At 37.9% G+C, this 18,847-nt stretch overlaps 1 protein-coding gene across 1 annotated transcript; it reads left to right on the top strand.

Moving 5' to 3' along the window:
- Positions 1–411: 411 nt before the first annotated feature.
- Positions 412–17,925, top strand: MEIOC (meiosis specific with coiled-coil domain). The gene is made up of 8 exons (XM_025986907.2): positions 412–477; positions 1,038–1,172; positions 4,528–4,685; positions 7,511–7,615; positions 8,483–10,355; positions 11,025–11,159; positions 15,579–15,759; positions 16,188–17,925. The coding sequence occupies exons 1-8, from the start codon at positions 412–414 to the stop codon at positions 16,415–16,417; spliced, it is 2,883 nt and encodes a 960-aa protein (XP_025842692.1). The 3' UTR covers positions 16,418–17,925.
- Positions 17,926–18,847: the final 922 nt, after the last annotated feature.

Here is an 18,847-nt window from a genome sequence, read left to right as displayed (position 1 = left end):
CAGAAGCTAAGGAAGAGCGAGGTCCGCTAACGGCCTCTTCTTGGCCTTGTCTCTAGGGGGTAACAGGCCCGGAGGCGGTTGCCTATTGGCTGGTCAGCGGGCCAATGACGGGGTGCGAAGCGGGGGGCGGGCCTCACACGAGGGAGTGGGGTGGGGCGGAGCGGGCCGGTGCGGGGTCGCGTGCGGGGTCGCGAGCCAGGGGTAGGCACTGTAACGGCCTCTCCCCCCGCCCCTCCCTCCCCGCTCCGGCCCCGCGACCCACAGACCCGCTCCAGGCAGCGCCCGGGGCGGCGGCGGCGGCGGAGGCAGCAGCAGCGACGGGGTGCGGGCTGAGGGAGCCGGGCCTCGACGCCCCCCCTCACTCCCGTGCCCCAGGAACTGTACCTAGTCCAGGAGGGGCTGGGGGCCCCCATGGAGGTGAGAGGCGGAGACACCTGCCCGCTCCCTCGCCCCCCAGGCCTGAGGGAGGGACTTGAGGTAACCGGTGGGGACCGTCAAGGTCCGGGTGGCGGCCGGGCTTGGAGGACGGCGACGGTGAGGAGCCGCTGAGGAGCAGGCGCGTCCCCAGACCGGTTCTCTGAGGAGGCCGGGGCCGGGCGGGAGAGGGCAGGTCGCCAGGGAGGAACCCCGACGGGGCACCCGGGCCGCGGGTCGGGTCGGACGGGGGGGTGGTGGCGGCGCGGCGGCCCGCAGGCCCCGGCTTAGGGGGCGCGGCGCGGGCTTGACAGGACGGACCGGCCCGGGCTGCAGTAGCCGCGACGCCGGGGCTGCGCCGCCGCCTTTTCCACCACATCGGGCGGCGGCGGCGCTGAGGTAGTGGCCGCCGGCGTGGGCCTGTCAGGGCCGTCGAGGACCGCGCCTCGGGGTCGGCAGAGAGGGAATCCCGGGGACAGAAGCGCGGGCCCGGTGATCGGTGCCCTCGGGGTGGATTCTGAGTTGAGCTGCGCGAACAGTGGCGGTGCAACAGCCGCCCGCCGTTCCAGCCCGGCTTTGCGGTGCGTGATGCCTCTCCCGCTTCCTCTCCCTGTCGTGCGCAGCCCAAGGTAGCGTTCCGTGGAGGTGCGAATCGCTGCTGGAACCTCGGTGCCGACCCCAGCAGTAGACTAACGGATGTGTTCAACAGCGTGATGCTGACTGGCTCCACTTCCTTCTATGATTGCTACAAATCACAGGTCCATCCTTTGTTAGAGGGTTGTTGTTCTGTTTGTTTTTAAATCAAGTCGTTTACCCGGAGCCCATTCACCTAAGTGTTCAGATTGCTCCAAGTTTAGGACCAGAAAGCCTATTTTTTCTTCCTTTCATTTCTTTCTCTTTCTCTCTATTTCTTTCTTAAGCCAGTCACATTTTCAGTAGAGTCTGCACCGCACATACTTTCAAAAACAAGTCGAGGGAGATTTTTCATCGATTCTTGTTATCATTTTGTCTTCAGTGTAACATGAGGTCAGACATGTTAGAAAACCCACTTTGCTTAGTAAAACCTTAAAATAGTTTTTCCTTCAAAAGCATTTATTGCAAGTCAGCACAAACATTACTTTTTTGATAACTTGAAAGTGAAGCTTTTCTGTATTCCTTCATTTTTCTGGCCTCCGCAGTGTCTTAGGTTACATGCTACCTTTTACCCCACCTAAAACATTTAGTTTTATCAATCGTATTAAATTTGGGCTTAGGGTGGTGTGAGGCATTTCCATTTGAAATTATTTAACCAGGACATCAGTGTTGATATTGTTATACTTTGAATTATAACAATATCCCCAAATAAATCATTTTATTTAATCCACACTACAACTTTGTATAGCATTACATCCAGAGTACAGACTGAGAAACTGAGGCTCAGAGAGCTTGGTTTAATGCTTTAAGTGACAAAGCCCAAGGGGAATGCAGGTCATTTCACCACCAAGACTAGTATTCCACTGCTCTCTATAATGTTTATACACCTCCTAAAATTTACTTGGATTTAATTTCAGTCAACTAAGTATATCAAGGATAAAAGTGATACATTTTGCAGTTATCTAGACTGATTAATATACCAGCTCCAATCATCTGCATACTTCATTCCCACAAATGTTTTAACTGAAAAGGATCCAGATATTTAAAGTATAATCATTTGAATCCACCGTGTTACTTTAGCTTTTATTTTATCCTTACAAAATTGAAATCAATCTTATAAAAGGAGTTAATTTTTCTAATCCTCAAATTTTACTTTAAAATGTAAATTAAACTCTAAAGAATGCTCCTAAAATGCAGTTAGTTTAAAATACTGTATATCTTGTTTGATATTGCATAACCTGAAAATACTTCTTTTAAGTCACTATCTCAAAAAGATGAACAATTATATCATTTTTGGATGTTTCACACCTAAAAGACAGGTAAGGTGGGCTTATGATAAAAACTTCAGAACTAAAGGAATAAAATTATGAAAGGTTCTCAAGAAAAAAACCTTTGTAAAAGTTACTGCTAACTAAGAAATTCTGGAAAAGTAGTTTTTAGTGACACACTTAGCAAAATTACTTTGGTGCCTCGGTTTCCACAGCTTCAGAATAGTCCACATGATATCTAAAATTTTTTTTTAAATTTTTTTAATTCTTATTTATTTATGATAGTCACAGAGAGAGAGAGAGAGAGGCAGAGACATAGGCAGAGGGAGAAGCAAGCTCCATGCACCGGGAGCCTGATGTGGGATTCGATCCCGGGTCTCCAGGATCACGCCCTGGGCCAAAGGCAGGCACCAAACCGCTGCGCCACCCAGGGATTCCTCTAAAATTATAATGTGTAGTTTTCAGATAGCAGTCATAACCAGAATTTAAATAAATGGTTGTAAAATATTTGAGATTCCTAAAGGTACGTGATTGGAAGAGATTTTCATATTTTATTCATATAGTATATAAATTCTGTTATTGTTTAAAGAGTTTGTATTTTAATTATGTCTATGATGAACATAAATTTAAGAATACTTTGACCTAAGTATTCTTGTCTTCTCAATGTAAATTTTAATAGAATAAAAGCAATTAGAAAATATTTTTAGTCATGATTATATTTCCTTTGTATTTATAAGAAAATAACCACTTCTGTGTCCAGATATTTATAGTTTTTACATCAGGTTTCATTTAGAGTTAAAAATTATGAATCTATATTTCAGACTTCTTTAAAGAAGCATTTTCTAGAATAAAATATATTTCAGTTTAATCTTTATCATGTGTTAAATTCATTCTATTTTAAGTATCTAAAATTATTTTCACTGAACATCAATCCCTTTTGGAAAGAGGCAGTATTTTATTTTATTTTATTTTTTATTTTTTATTTTATTTATTTATTCATGAGAGACACAGAGAGAGGCAGATACAGACAGAGAGAGACAGACAGAGCTGCAGGTTCTCTGCAAGGAGCCTGATATGGGACTCGATCCCAGACCCAGGGATCATGCCCTGAGCCAAAGGCAGACAACAACAGCTGAACCACCCAGGCGTCCCAAGAGACAGTATTTTAAATCAATAAAATTTTAAATTCAGACTTTTTGCCTTACTTACTCAATTAGCTTGGTCTTTTTCTAATTGTAATAATATAATAATAACTTTTAAATTTCTGAAGAGATCATAAAATTTTATATATCATGTCATTTTTATAATATCTCTTGGAACTAGAAGCTAGGCTGAAAATTGAAGATATTATTTAAAAGGTCCTACAGTAGGAGTAAGGTCTTGAGTTTGGGGTTAGTTTTGTCACCTATCCAGCTCAGTAACTTGTAGCCTCAGTTTTCCTCTTTATAAAATAGAATACTCATGTCACAAGGTTAAATGAATATAATGTTCTGTGGAATTTCTTTGAAAATTCTGTATAAATGACATTCACTGTTTTACACAGAGTGGGGGCATTAAGACTGAATTTTGTAAATGATCTCTTGAAAATAACACTGGTAGTGTCCAAAAAGCATTTATCTGTTCAGAAAAAAGTGCAGTAATTGTAAGTGTTTCATACCAGGGATGAGCAATAAGTAAAGATCAGATCTGCCAAGTGCCTGATTGTGTAAACAAAATTTTATTGGAACACAGCTATGCCCCTTATATATTGTCTGTGATTTGCTTTGATGCTAGAATGGCAGAGCTGAGGTCAACAGAGGGCTTAACAGCCAGAAAACCCTAAAATATTTATTATCTGGCCCTTTACAGAAAAAATTCGCCAACCCCTAGTAGAAAACAAGCTTAAGTGGCTAAGTCTAGATTTTAAATCTCCCAACTCTTACACATGTGTTATTTCCTCTATTTTTTTTTAAAGATTTTATTTATTCATGAGATACACACAGAGAGAGAGGCAGAGACACAGGCAGAGGGAGAAGCAGGCTCCATGAAGGGAGCCTGACATGGAACTTGATCCTGGGTCTCCAGGATCAGGCCGTGGGCTGAAGGTGGTGCTACACTGCTGAGTGAGCCACCCGGGCTGCCCTGTTATTTCCTCTATTATTATTTCACTAATATTCTATAGTAAATGTAATTTAGATGTGTCTGATATGCAAACATGTCTTTAAAATTGCAGAGTGAAGACAGTGTTGACCTACGGCAGACCTATACTCCACTTTCTTCATCAACAGAATATTCAAGTTCTGTAGATTCTTCACTTTTTTATGCACCCTGGTCTACTTATGGAGACGATATTAAACAGCCTTCTAATTCTCAGATCAATGTAAAGAACAGGTAAATTAATAAATCAGATTTTCCAGGCTAAATGAAGTTATTTTTTAAGTTTGATTACATGGGAACCCAATTATATTAGCTCTTTGTTCCCTATATCAGCATTTTAATGTCATGGCATTACAATTTGATGTTTATCAAATTTTTAGAAACCTTAAACTAGCAGTTACGTATATATAATTTTTAGCTCATTACTTTTTTTTTTATTCGTTAGAGGCAACCCTTACTGAATAAATCTTAAGTTCTTCTTTCTAAGGATAACTTATGTAAATGAGTTACAATTTGATATTTTTTCATCTAGTTCTAAATTTTCAGTAATTATTTTCTTCACAAGTGTACAATAAACAGAATCTTATAAAATATAAGATAGTTTTAGATATTTTTCAATTCCATTAATAATAAAGGCCTACTCTTATGCCAGATCTCTCCTATGGGGGTATTAGAATTAACATGCCAATATTATCTCTACCATTATAGATCTTACAATAATGATGATGATGTACTTGCTGAGCACAAGTATAGTAGGTTTAAAGAATGAAATATAGGATATTGTGGGAGCCTGTCACAAAGAGAAGCCTAAGGGTGTGACATCTACCTTTATTTTAATTATATAAAAGGGATCAGTTGATAGAGGTTGATGCATCTTTAGTTTAATTGGAAAATAATTATTTTAAAAATCTTATATGTTTATTCCTTTTTTTTTTTAAAGTAAATCCTGTGTCTAATGTAGGGCTCAACTCAGGACCCTGAGATCAAGAGTTGCATGCTTCACTGACTGAGCCAGCCAGGCTCCCCAATTTTTAACATTTTTCAATTAATAAGATTTTTAAGAGGGGTGCCTGACTGGTTCATTTGGTAGAGTACGTGACTCTTGATCTCAGGGTTGTGAGTTCAAGCTTCATGTTGGGTGTAGAGATTACTTTATTATTATTATTTAGAGAGATTTTATTATTTTATTTTATTTTTTTTTAAAGAATTTTTTTTTTAATTTTTATTTATTTATGATAGTCACACAGAGAGAGAGAGAGAGAGAGAGAGAGGCAGAGACACAGGCAGAGGGAGAAGCAGGCTCCATGCACCGGGAGCCTGACGTGGGACTCGATCCCGGGTCTCCAGGATCGCGCCCTGGGCCAAAGGCAGGCGCCAAACCGCTGCGCCATCCAGGGATCCCGAGAGATTTTATTATTAATAATAATACTATTAATAAAATTTATTAGTTTTTTAGAGCATAAGCAGGAGGGGGAGAGGGAAAGAATCTCGAGCAGACTGTACTGAATGCAGAACCCATTGTGGGGGTCAGTCTCATACCACCCTGAGATCATGAGCTGCAACCAAGAGTTGGTTGCTTAACATACTGTACCATCCAGATGCCCCTAGAGATTACTTAAAAATTTGAAAATTTTGGTAAGTTCTATAAAATAGTGATTTTATTAGACTAATATATAATTCTACAGAATATTTTTAATATTTTAAAATAATTTGATATATGTTCATTGAAGAAATTTAGATTCTACAGAAATATACAGGAGAAAGCAGAATTTCACTTTAACCTTTAACACTTCCCAATAACAACTATTAAAGGCTTAGTATATATTACATTGAATTTTTTTAGATATATACTAATAAATTATTATCCAAAAAAACTTTACATTGAATCTTTTTGAAATAACATAACATAGTGGAAAAAGCACTAGACTTGTAGGCAGACCACTTGTTCAGCAAGTGTAGTTTGGCAAATTACATATGCTTGCAAAATACAAGTTTCTTAAAATCTCAAATGCTCATTCTTCAATATCTGAATGATTACTAATACCTGCCCATCCTATGTTATGAATATCAATGAAATGTTTGAATGTTATGCAAATATAAGATATATATTTTTTATGTCCTAATACTATAAAATATGAGAAAACAAGAAGTTATAACTTAAAGCAACATACTACTTCTAGGAACAAATTACTTTAAATACATAGGAGGTAAAACACTAATTTTCCATCTCCTTGTGGTTTTTACATTTTTAAAAAATTTATTTATTCATGAAAGACCGGAGAGAGAAAGGCAGAGATGTAGGCAGAGGGAGAAGCAGGCTCCCTGTGGGGAGCCTGCTTGTGGGACTCGATCCTAAGACAGCGGATCACGCCCTGAGCCAGGGGCAGGTGCTCAACTGCTCAGCCACCCAGGCATCCCGGTTTTTACATTTTGTATTATTTAGACAGTATTAGTCACAAGGTAGGATTTCTGGTACTTGGAGCTCTGGTTACTTTAGTAAATATTTAGGGATAGCCCACAAATCTGTTACTTTAAGGGACAACTGCAATATTAGTGTGATATCTAGGATGACCATATCACATTTCACTTTTTAAATCCAACATTTGGTCTAAAGAGTCACAAACATAGAGCAGCAGATTCATATGGCTTTCAAATCACAGATGAAAAAACTGAGCAAGTGTTGATGGAATAATGTATAATGGTACCAGATACACTTTTAGAAAGAGCCATGGTGCCAAGCCTGTCTAAAACATCAGAGGTCAGAGATTTATATCTTGAACCTAAAATGAATAGCATGTGTTTTGGACAAATAAGAGTTAAGCAAACATTGTGAACTAGACATAGGATTTGAAATGAAGGAGAAACACTTACAATAGCCTAGGCATTATGCTAAAGTGTAAAATATTCTTGAGTTCCTGTTTCCTCTTTATTTGAAATGATGGTATAAATCCAATCCAAATATTTTATAGAAAAGTAATGGTATAATAAGTCTGGAAATATAAATCAATATATTTCAGTAGGAGGAAAAGAATTTACACGTGATATTCATTTATTTTTAGGATTCAAACGGAAAGAAATGACTATGGCAGTGAAACAGACTTATATGGACTTGTGTCTAATATTTTGGAAGAACAAGATAAGTCACAGCCGTATTTTGCTGAGGGGTTAGTATATTTATAAGCCATATAGTATATAGTAAGCTTTTAAGTTCACGTATACTAAATTACAGTATTTATTAGCTTTTATTTTTACTTAAATAGATTTACTTGATTTTCATGAGGTACTTGTCATCTAATTGCAAGTTTCATACTAAAGTTTAATTTGCTATTAAGAACTTTAATTTGGAAAATTATTCTTGCATAATTCAGAGCTATTTCCCTTGAGTTCATGAGCTAAAGTTTGGCTTAAAGAGTATAAATTCCAAAGAGCTTTTATAGATATATCCCAAAGAATAAAACTATCATTACTGCATGCAAAAATACGTATGGAGTTTATTCATATGGTAAAAAAAAATTTAATATACTGTGATTATTTTGGGGGGTGTGGAAGCCATATTACCCAAATGTCTTATTTCCTAGATAGGGAAATATGCAGTACACATGTAACCAATTAAAATATTTTAATTTCAGTAATACTTTCAGCAAAGCATATCTTTTTCATTTAAAAAATTGCAGTCAACAACATTTTTATAATCACCTATATAATAACCTAATTAAAGGAAAAACTTATTTTGTTTTCTGCTTTCTATAGATAATCAATTCATGCAAGACCATGCAGTCACCAGGCTCAGACCTTAGTTAAGATTTCTTGGGAAAGTATACCGAAGACATTTTAAGATTAAAATGCATATTTATGTAGCATGTGACACATTTCAAGCAATAGAAAATTATTTGGATGTAATAGTAGTTTATAAGGCAGAGTTAGAAAGGGACAATGAGGCAGTATAAGTATTTTGAAAACCTAACTTCTCCAATGAGGAAATAAAGTCATTTAAAACCTAAGTTGTAATTAAATATATTTACTTGTTCTAGGACCTGCTCCTCCAATTTAAAGTCAGTTTGGCCAATGAACACAAGCAGATTTGCAGATCACCATGACCTCTTAACAGAAACCAAAAGGCCAATAGATACAGCCATCTCTCAGCAAGCTTTTTATAGTGGTGAATCTGTGTCAACAGTGGAAAAGCAATACCTGCATAATAGTAATCTAATACCACAACAAAAAGTAGATGAACTTTATCATGGATTTACTGGTTTAGACCTTGAAGAACAATGGATGTACCCCTCACGAAGTGATCATTCTAACTGTTACAATATCCAGACAAATGATACAGCTAAGACAACATTCCAAGATTATCCATTTATCAAAAACTGTTTTACATCACAAACTGGTCTGTCTGACATCATGAAAGAATCAGGAGTTGATACTTACTCTTATGGAAGAGAGAAAATATGTGCTAAAGGTCTTGAAGTACCATTACAGCAAAAAAGGGCAGAAATGTTTCTTTCTCAATTTAATAGATACAGTGAAAATGCAGATTATTGTAGATACCCAGAATATGTTCATCCTAATAAGGCTAAGCTTAATAAGTGTTCGAATTTTAGTGTCCAAGATAGTAAAAAATTAGCTAATGGTACACCTGAAACACCAACTCTAGAAGCAGACACCTATACCAAGTTATTTCAGGTTAAACCAGCAAATCAGAAAAAAATGGAGGAGACAATACCTGACCAGCAGAATTTCACATTTCCAAAAACCACACCACATCTGACAGAAAAACAGTTTGCAAAGGAAGCAGGATTCACTGCTGATTTTGGCATAAAATCAGAATATGGAGTAAAACCTCACACAGCTTGTCCAGCTAATAATGATTTTGCTAATGTCACAGAAAAACAACAGTTTACTAAACCTGACCCCCCAAATTCAGAGTATTTTAAATCCATGAATTTATTATCAAACTCAGCAACATTTTCAGGAGGTATCAACTTAAGTAGACCAACGTGGATGAATGTTCAAACAAAAAGTAACACTCCTATTCCTTATCGGAATCAAGGTAACTTGATGAAATTAAATAGTCACTTAAGTGTAGCTTCAAAAGGTTCTAACCATCCTTCAGATTTCCCCCAACTGTTATCCACAAATTTAACCCCAAATAGCAGTTTATTTCAGAAGTATTGCCAGGAAAACCCTTCAGCATTTTCTAGTTTTGATTTCAGTTACAATGGTGCAGAAAGAATTCAATCTGTCAATCACATGGAAGGACTGACAAAGACTGGAGAAGAAAATCTCTTTGAATCAGTTACTGATAAAAAAATAAAGCAACCAAATGGATTTTGTGATAACTATTCAGCTCAGCAGTATGGGATCATTGAAAATGTAAACAAACATAATTTTCAAGCTAAGCCTCAGAGTGGACATTATGATCCTGAAGAAGGTCCAAAGCATTTAGATGGCTTATCTCAAAATACATATCAAGATCTGGTGGAGTCACAGGGTCATTTTAATAGCCACAGACAGGGAAGTGGAGACAACAATATTAATAGCCGTGTGAATCGCACACAGGCATCATGCTTTTCTAATAATTATATGATGGGAGATTTAAGGCATAATCAAAGTTTTCAACCACTTGGCTCAAATGGGTTTCCCCTAAGATCCACTCACCCATTTGGCCATTCAGTTGTTCCACTGTTGGATTCTTATGATTTGTTTTCTTATGATGACTTAAGCCATTTATACCCTTATTTTAATGATATGATGTATGGTGATAATTCCTTTTCTGGTTTCGTGCCAACTTTTGGATTTCAAAGACCAATTAAAACCCGTAGTGGACCAGCCAGTGAACTTCATATTCGACTAGAAGAATGCTATGAACAATGGAGAGCATTAGAAAAGGAGAGAAAAAAGGTAACACAGAGCTATCCATTTAGAACTTAGGATGTTCCCTCTGCATATCTTTATTTTGTTAGTGTAGTTTACGAGTATTCACCTTATTTCTAAGCTTAATTCTTCTATAATGTACAGTTTTTAAGTCCATGACTGTAAGGAATTAGATAACTTAAAAAATTTGAAACTTAAAAAAATTGCTATTTATGTAAAGTTTATTTTGCCTATGAAGTAGACTCTTTTTTTTTTTAATTTTTTTTAATTTTTATTTATTTATGATAGTCACAGAGAGAGAGAGAGAGAGAGAGAGAGATGAAGTAGACTCTTAATGGGTTAAAATTTTAATTCTTTTGGGGTGCCTGGCTGGCTCATTTGGAAGAGCATGTGACTCTTGATCTCAGGGTTGTGAGTTGGAGCCCCACGTTGGGTGTAGAGACTACCTAAAAACAACATTTTCTTTTAAAGTTCTTTTAATTAAGTATTAAACTGTTGGTGCCTTCACATATATTATATGCATTAAATATGATAGAAAAATATGGTGGTATTTGGTTTGTATTTGTTACCTTTTGAAAGTGAAAGATTTTTAAAGTAGTGATTTTCAATTTATTTCTTAGGCCTAAGAGAAATGTTATTCAGGATTGAATCATATTTAGAAAATTCGGCATCTAAAAATTATATAATTTTTTACAGACTGAATTGGCTCTGGCCAAGAATTACCCAGGAAAAAAAGTATCCAGTACTAACAACACTCCAATTCCAAGGCTGACCTCCAACCCATCTCGAGTTGATCGCTTAATTGTGGATGAACTTCGGGAACAAGCCAGAGTAAGCTGCAAAAACACCCAATAATGGATTTTTTTTAATTGCTTGATAAAATTTTAAAACAAGTCAGAGTTCTGAAGGATTTTTTTAACCTTTATTTTTTTTAATATTTTTATTTACTTATCCATGAGAGATACAGAGAGAGAGAGGCAGAGACATAGGCAAAGAGAAAAGCAGGCTCCACGCAAGGAGCCCAATGTGGGACTCGTTCCTGGGACCTCAGGACCATGCCCTGGGCCGACGGCAGGCACTAAACCACTGAGCCATCCATGGATCCTCCTGAAGGATTTTTTTTTTAAGATTTTATTTATTTATTCAGATAGACATAGAGAGAGAGAGAGAGAGGCAGAACACAGGCAGAAGGAGAAGCAGGCTCCATGCCGGGAGCCCAATGTGGGACTCGATCCCGGGACTCCAGGATCACGCCCTGGGCCAAGGGCAGGCGCCAAACCGCGGAGCCACCCAGGGATCCCCTCCTGAAGGATTTTTAAATCACATTTATACATAACTCTGAAATATATTCTTTGCCATGTTTGGTCCTAGAACTATAAGTAATACTTAGGAAAAGGGAAATAACATCCCCCCTTAATAATTTTATTTTATTTAAAGATTTTATTTATTTATTCATGAGAGACACACAGAGAGAGGCAGAGACATAGGCAGAGGGAGAAGCAGGCTTCCAGCAAGGAGCCTGATGAGGGACTCCATCCTGGACCCTGGGATCATGCCCTGAGCCAAAGGCAGATGCTCAACTGCTGAGCCACACCCCCACACTTAATCATTTTAAAAGTAGGTTTAGTCATTTAAATAGCTCCTCTTTAAGAAACCCAAATTAGGGGCGCCTGGGTGGCTCAGTCAGTTAAGCACCTGCCTTTGGCTCAGGATATGATCCCAGGGTCCTGGGATTGAGCTCCATGTTGGGCTCCCTGCCCAGTGGGGAGCCTGTTTCTCCCACTGCTTCTCCTGCTGGAGCCCGCTGCTGCTCCCCCTGCTTGTGCGCTCTCTCTCTCCCAAATAATAAATAAAATCTTTAAAAAAAAACAAAACAGGGATGCCTGGGTGGCTCAGTGGTAGAGTATCTATCTGCCTTTGGCTCAGGTCATGATCCTGGATCCTGGATCCTGGATCCCTGATCGAGTCCCACATCCAGCTCCTCGCAGGGAGCCTGGTTCTCCTCTGCCTATGTCCTTCTTCTCTCTCTATGTCTGTCATAAATGAATAAATCTTTAAGAAAATAAAATAAGGACAGCCCAGGTGACTTAGCGGTTTAGCGCTGCTTTCAGCCCAGGGCGTGATCCTGGAGACCTGGGATTGAGTCTCACGTCGGGCTCCCTGCATGGAGCTTGCTTCTCCCTCTGCCTGTGTCTCTGTCTCTCTCTCTCTCATGAATAAATAAATAAAATCTTAAGAAAAGGGGTGACTGGGTGGCTCAGGTGGTTAAGCATCTGCCTTGGGCTCAGGTCATGATCCCAGGGTCCTGCGATCAAGCCCCGCATCAGCTCCCTGCTCAGAGGGGAATCTGCTTCTCCCTCTCCCTCTGCCCATCCCCCCACCACCTTGTTCATGCTTGCTCTGTCACTCTCTCAAATAAATAAATAAAATCTTTTAAAAAAAATCTTAAAAAAAAGAAAATAGTCTTGTTTTAGAAAATTAGTATATCACTTCAAATGTAAAGAATCCTGATAGGTCATTTTGTAATTTAAATTGCAAACGTGTTATTCCTATTATTTCCTTTGTAATTTGAGAATTTTCTATAATTTTTTAAAAGATTTTATTTATTTGACAGAGCACAAGTAGGCAGAGTGGCAGGAAGAGGGAGTAGGAAAGGGAGAAGCATGCTCCCTGCTGAGCAGAGAGCCCAATATGTGGCTCAATCCCAGGACTCTGGGATCATGACCTGAGCCAAAGGCAGATGCTTAACCAACTGAGTCCGTCACCTAGGCACCCCTGAATTTTCTAGAATTTAATAGATTAGGGTAAAGTTTCCCCTTTTTTGACCTTTTCTTAAAAACTTATACTGCTTTCCAAATATGATGAAAGATATCTGGGAGGGGTGCCTGGCTGCTGCAGTTGGAGGAGTGTTTGACTCTTGATCTCAGGGTTGTCTGCTTGAGTCCCATGCTGGGTGTAGAGATTACTTAAAAAATAAACTTAGAAAAAAAAGGGGGGATGCCTGGGTGATCCCAGGATCTGGAGTCAAGTCCCATGTAGGGCTCCCTGCAGGAAGCCTGCTTCTCCCTCTGCCTGTGTTTCTGCCTCTCTCTCTCTGTCTCTCATGAATAAATAAATCTTAAAAAAAAAAATTGGGGATGCCTGGCTGGCTCAGTGGTATGCCTTTGGCTCAGGTTGTGATCCTCAGGGCCCTGGGATTGAGTCCCACATCATTCTTCCCCACAGGGGGCTGCCTATGTCTCTGCCTCTCTGTCTCTTATGAATAAACAAAATCTTAAAAAAAAAAAAAATTCCTAGGAAAAAGCATGCGGTGAAGAAGACAGCTTGCTTCTGTGATTGAATAAAAGCTATTTCAAGAATTAGAAAAATCAACAGAGTATGTTTTATTGAACATCAGTTTCTTGTACCTTGCTGTCTTTAAAATATAGATATGAATTACTTCAATGGAAAAATACTGATTTTACTTAGCTTTCAGTTGGTCAGTTGAAATTCTTTTATCAAATTTGTAAATTTGTACAATGGATTTATTAGGGGTATAGTCATATACCAACGTGGATTATAGCCAGATGTTAATGTTAATAAAAACTTCAATTTTATATTATTTTCTCTTAAAACTATTCAAGGTTAAAATTCCTTTTTCTCAGTAATATATTTCTAGGCAATATATCAAAGGATTGCAGACTTAAACTTTTTCCAGCTTTGCTTATGCTTCACATTAATTTAGATTATGTTTATAGCTGTTGTAAATTTTTTTTTTTTTTTATGATAGTCACAGAGAGAGAGAGAGAGAGAGGCAGAGACACAGGCAGAGGGAGAAGTAGGCTCCATGCAGGGAGCCCGATGTGGGACTCGATCCCAGGTCTCCAGGATTGTGCCCTGGGCCAAAGGCAGGCGCTAAACCACTGCGCCACCCAGGGATCCCTGTTGTAAAAATTCTATCTATATTTAGAACATTAGACCAGGGGATCCCTGGATGGCTCAGCGGGTTTAGCGCCTGCCTTCAGCCCAGGGCGTGACCCTAGGGGACGCATCTAGGGGACGCCTAGATGGCGTCCCCTATTGGCTCCTTTTAAAAAAAAATATTTATATATTTATTCATGAGAAACACAAAGAGAGAGAGAGAGAGTGAGGCAGAGATACAGGCAGAGGGAGAAGGAAGCTCCATGCAGGAAGCCTGACGTGGGACTCGATCCCAGGTCTCTAGCATCAGGCGCTGGGCTGAAAGTGGCACTAAACCACTGAGCCACCCGGGCTGCCCCCCATTGGCTTCTTAATTGAGAAATATTTTTCTACTCTCCAATCACTAAACACCAAGTTCCTATGTGAATTTTAAAACATTTAGTTCCCAAAGGCAATTACTGTATTTATTTGATTTTCAAATCCTAATTATTGAAAAACTTCTCTTAACTTTTATACATTTCAAGTTTAGAAATGGAGACATTAGGTGTATACAACTAAAATATACTCCCCTTACTGGTATATTGGATTAGGGATTCCTTAAAACTACCTCTAGTCAGTATGATTTGAATATTTCTGATTTCCAAAAGGAGAATATTGGAAGCCCAGAAAGGACCTACTGAGATCAGGATTAATCAATCTAGGACTTCTCCCTTTTAGCGCTTTTTCCCCCCTTTAGATTACAGTACCTCCTATAAATAAATGTTCTATTTGCAGGCTGTTCTCTTATTTGCCAGAAACAATAATATTAGATCTTAAATTTGCACTGTCAGTGACATGGAAATATTTGAATGTTTGATTTTTTAAACTGTTGCTCATTCCCATGAACAGATTACTGAACAAGTAGGTACAAAAGGGTGACTTTTTTTTTTTTTAAGGCTGACTTTACATCTTTGTTTTCCTCAGCATGGTATCAGGATAGAGTAGGCATTCAGTTATGTATTAGATGAATATTATTGCTCTCCTCTCTATTCTACTTCATTGAAGATTTGTCCTTACTTAAATTAAAAGACAGGGTAGGGATTCCTGGGTGGTGCAGCGGTTTAGCGCCTGCCTTTGGCCCAGGGCGCGATCCTGGAGACCCGGGATCGAATCCCATGTCGGGCTCCCATTGTATGGAGCCTGCTTCTCCCTCTGCCTATGTCTCTGCCTCTCTCTCTCTCTGTGACTATCATAAATAAATAAAAGTTAACAAAAAAATTGAAAAAAAAAAAAGATTTAAAAAAAATAAATAAATAAAAGACAGGGTAATGTGGTTACATGCCTTATCAAAATTTAAAATGTTTCCCTTAGGTTGTGACTCTACTAGGCAAAATGGAACGTCTTCGAAGTTCTCCCCTTCATGCCAATATCTCTACTGCTCTTGATAGACACTTGGAGTCCATTCACATTGTACAGTCACGTAGAAAGGATGAAATTGTTAATGCTTCAAACAGGCAAAGGCAAGGAGTTCCTAGATGCCAAGATGACAGAGGTATGTGTTAATGCATATTCTTTTGATAGGGCAGTGAGATAATTTGAATATTGTTAAAATCAGATTCTGAAGTTAAAAGGTTGGATTCTAAAATTTACACTTTCCTAAAGAATAAATCAGTAACTGATGCCCACATAATTTACTCCAAAAGTACTTTGATCAGTTTTGTTAATTTTACTCATTTAATTATAACTCTGTTCTGTAAGTCTGTGTTCTACCCAAAGCATAGTCATTGTCCTACAAGTCAGAAATAGAGTATGAACAATTTTAAATATTAAGTCAAATACTTTAGTCCAGTCAATAGCCATCCTTCTCTTATAAAAATAATAATGTTTGATCATTTAATAGCACAACATTGTGCTTTTTAAGAGTTGAGAGATATATAAAATGTGTTTAACATGAACTGATCCTGAATGGTTTTTTTACAGATGTTTTTGCCCTTGCTTCAGCAATTAAAGAGATGTGTGTGGCTACTCGGAAAGCACGTACTACCCTGTGGTGTGCACTGCAGATGACCTTGCCAAAAACAGCCAGTACAGCTGGCCAAACAGATGTGGAAAAGGCTTTACAAGATATAGTAAACTGTGAAGATAAAGTCCATGAAAACATAAATAGTAGCAATCCAATGAACCAGAGAGGTGAAGCAAACAAACATTAAGGAAATGCCAGCAGAAAGAAGAATAAAAAGCTGATAAGTAAATGTATCAAGACATGCTAAAAAATTTTAATGAACTTGTCAAACTTGAAAATTTCAATACATTAATTTTCTTTCAGATTTAAAGTTAATACCTTAATGAAGTCTAACTTCTATTTAAAAAATCTTTTATTTGGAATGAATCAGATATAGTTTAAAGTGAACTCAAAGGGAAAGTTGACTACTCTAGTAGGAGTTCCAAGTAGCCAAAGATAACAAGTTTAAGTAAATTAAATATTTCCTAACAGCTAAAATATTGCTTAAGCCCATTCTGCAGTGCAGGTAAATGCAAATGTGAAATTGTTCTAGAAAATAAGTTTCATTTAGGTCTGCCTTAGTAAGTATAATTCCAAATAATGAATCTAAATGACTGTAACCCAATTACGGCTACAGTCTAGTAACCACGACAAGTTTTGATTGTGATATAAAAGTGTTTTCCTTAAAAAACTGGATAATACCTAGGAAACAAAGGAAAACAAGGATGAACCCAATATTCATGTAAAAATTTAATATTTAAGATACTACCATATTTATAAATTTGAAATCTTAGTGCCTAAGTATATGGAGGGAAATGCATCTGATTCTCCTAAATTAGTGATAAAAGTGCCAGTGTAAAAACCATGCAAGTTACTGAATATAAAACCTGTTCAATCATTTGTGTATATTCTTTAAAATTTATACTATCAATTATTACATATTTCCAATTTTAAAGTATTTAAATTGAATCAAAAACAAAACATTTCCTTTATCTGATCTTTTAGACTTGATGCATAGCAACTAAAATAATGACTATTGTTTTAATACCCTTAGTTTGCTGCATTTTATGAGGGTATCACGAAGTTCTAAAATGTATTTTTTAAGGTTTTTAGTTTAGTTTGCAATTGGTTAATGTATATTTTGTGTAGCTGTGTTCATTAGTTTGCTTCTGTATTTTTTTAAAACAGCTCTTGAAAGCTTGGCCTTTTCTGTTTCTCATCACCTAATATCTTTGTCGGAAACCCGAGTAATTTATTCATTAATATGAAATGTTGGTATTATGTGACTCAGAAGATCTTGGGTTTTAACATTTCTAGCATGAGTTAAACTATAATATAATGTACTGATGAAATTTAATTGAACTATCCTTGACTAGAAACACTAGATTTTTTAAATGTTGGTGTTTTTCCTAGTTTTAGAAATCTTGGTATTAAAGAGTGTAATCACACCACATAAATTTTCTTTAGATGATGTGCAGAAGTAACTGATTGAGAATGCAGGAGTAACTGTAGGGAGAAACATTTTGATCACTGATATGCTTTAGAACTACCCAAATGAATTACATTGAGGGTAGTCAAATAAAATAGATCACCCCACCACACTCACTGCATAGAAAGTGGTTAAGTTTGACATAAGACATGTTGGATGTTATGAAAACTAATATTGTACTGAATTTAGTCTCTCAGGAAAAAATTAATAAATTACTTTGTTGAAAACATTTGGTTTCTTTTTTTACATCTTTATATTAGTTTCTAACATTAAGCGTCCTGCAGATAAACCAATCAAATTTCATTTCACTGATAATAAAATTTAAAACTCAGTGCCAGTTCTTAATATAGAAGAAAGGATGTTGGTAGACAAACCACTGCCATTCAGGTATCCTTGCATTGAACCTAACATCCTTCAAAGATGAAGTTTTTGCTCTGCCTTTATATTAATCCAGGCAAACCAGAATAAAAGTTCTGGGGAAGTTTTAACAGGACAGTGGTAAGAAATGAAACACTAATCCATTAACAAAAACCAAACACAAAAATTCTTTTAAATTCTGTTAATCACATCACCCTGCAAATAATTCTCATATTAGTTGGTTATCCCTCTGTAGTATACTCTCTAAAGGATAGTTCATAGCCAGCCCTGGTGGCTCAGTGGTTTAGTGCCGCCTTCAGCCCAGGGCGTGATCCTGGAGACCCTGGATTGAGTCCCATGTCTGGCTCCCTGCATGGAGCCTGCTTTTCTCTTCCTGCTTCTCCCTCTGCCTGCGTCTCTGCCTCTCTGTGTGTCTCTCATGAATAAATAAAATTTTTTAAAAAATAAAGGAATGGTTCACATGTATTGTCCTTCTGAATTACAACCGAGGACAACAAAAAATACATATAATTAGTAAAACTGATAAAACCAATGCTCCTATCCCTTCTAATCCCAAAGAATTTGGTGTATTTTTTTTTAACATACAAAGTAATTTATATAAAAGTGGTTGAAAATTGCCTTGGGGATCCCTGGGTGGCTCAGCGGTTTAGCACCTGCCTTTAGCCCAGGGCGCGATCCTGGAGTCCCGGGATCAAGTCCCACATCGGGCTCCCGGCATGGAACCTGCTTCTCCCTCCTCCTGTGTCTCTGCCTCTCTCTCTCTCTCTCTCT

Source organism: Vulpes vulpes, chromosome 2, assembly GCF_048418805.1.
Source record: "Vulpes vulpes isolate BD-2025 chromosome 2, VulVul3, whole genome shotgun sequence".
Classification (NCBI taxonomy): Eukaryota; Metazoa; Chordata; class Mammalia; order Carnivora; family Canidae; genus Vulpes; species Vulpes vulpes.
This window is presented reverse-complemented; position numbering and strand designations above follow the sequence as displayed.

Excerpts from the sequence above, each read along its gene's own strand:
- MEIOC (XM_025986907.2), top strand. The coding sequence starts at position 412 with ATGGAGGTGAGAGGCGGAGACACCTGCCCGCTCCCTCGCCCCCCAGGC. Across the intron at positions 478-1,037 it reads GCCTGAGGGAGGGACTTGAG|CCCAAGGTAGCGTTCCGTGG; the intron begins GTAACCGGTGGG and ends TGTCGTGCGCAG. Across the intron at positions 10,356-11,024 it reads TAGAAAAGGAGAGAAAAAAG|ACTGAATTGGCTCTGGCCAA; the intron begins GTAACACAGAGC and ends AATTTTTTACAG.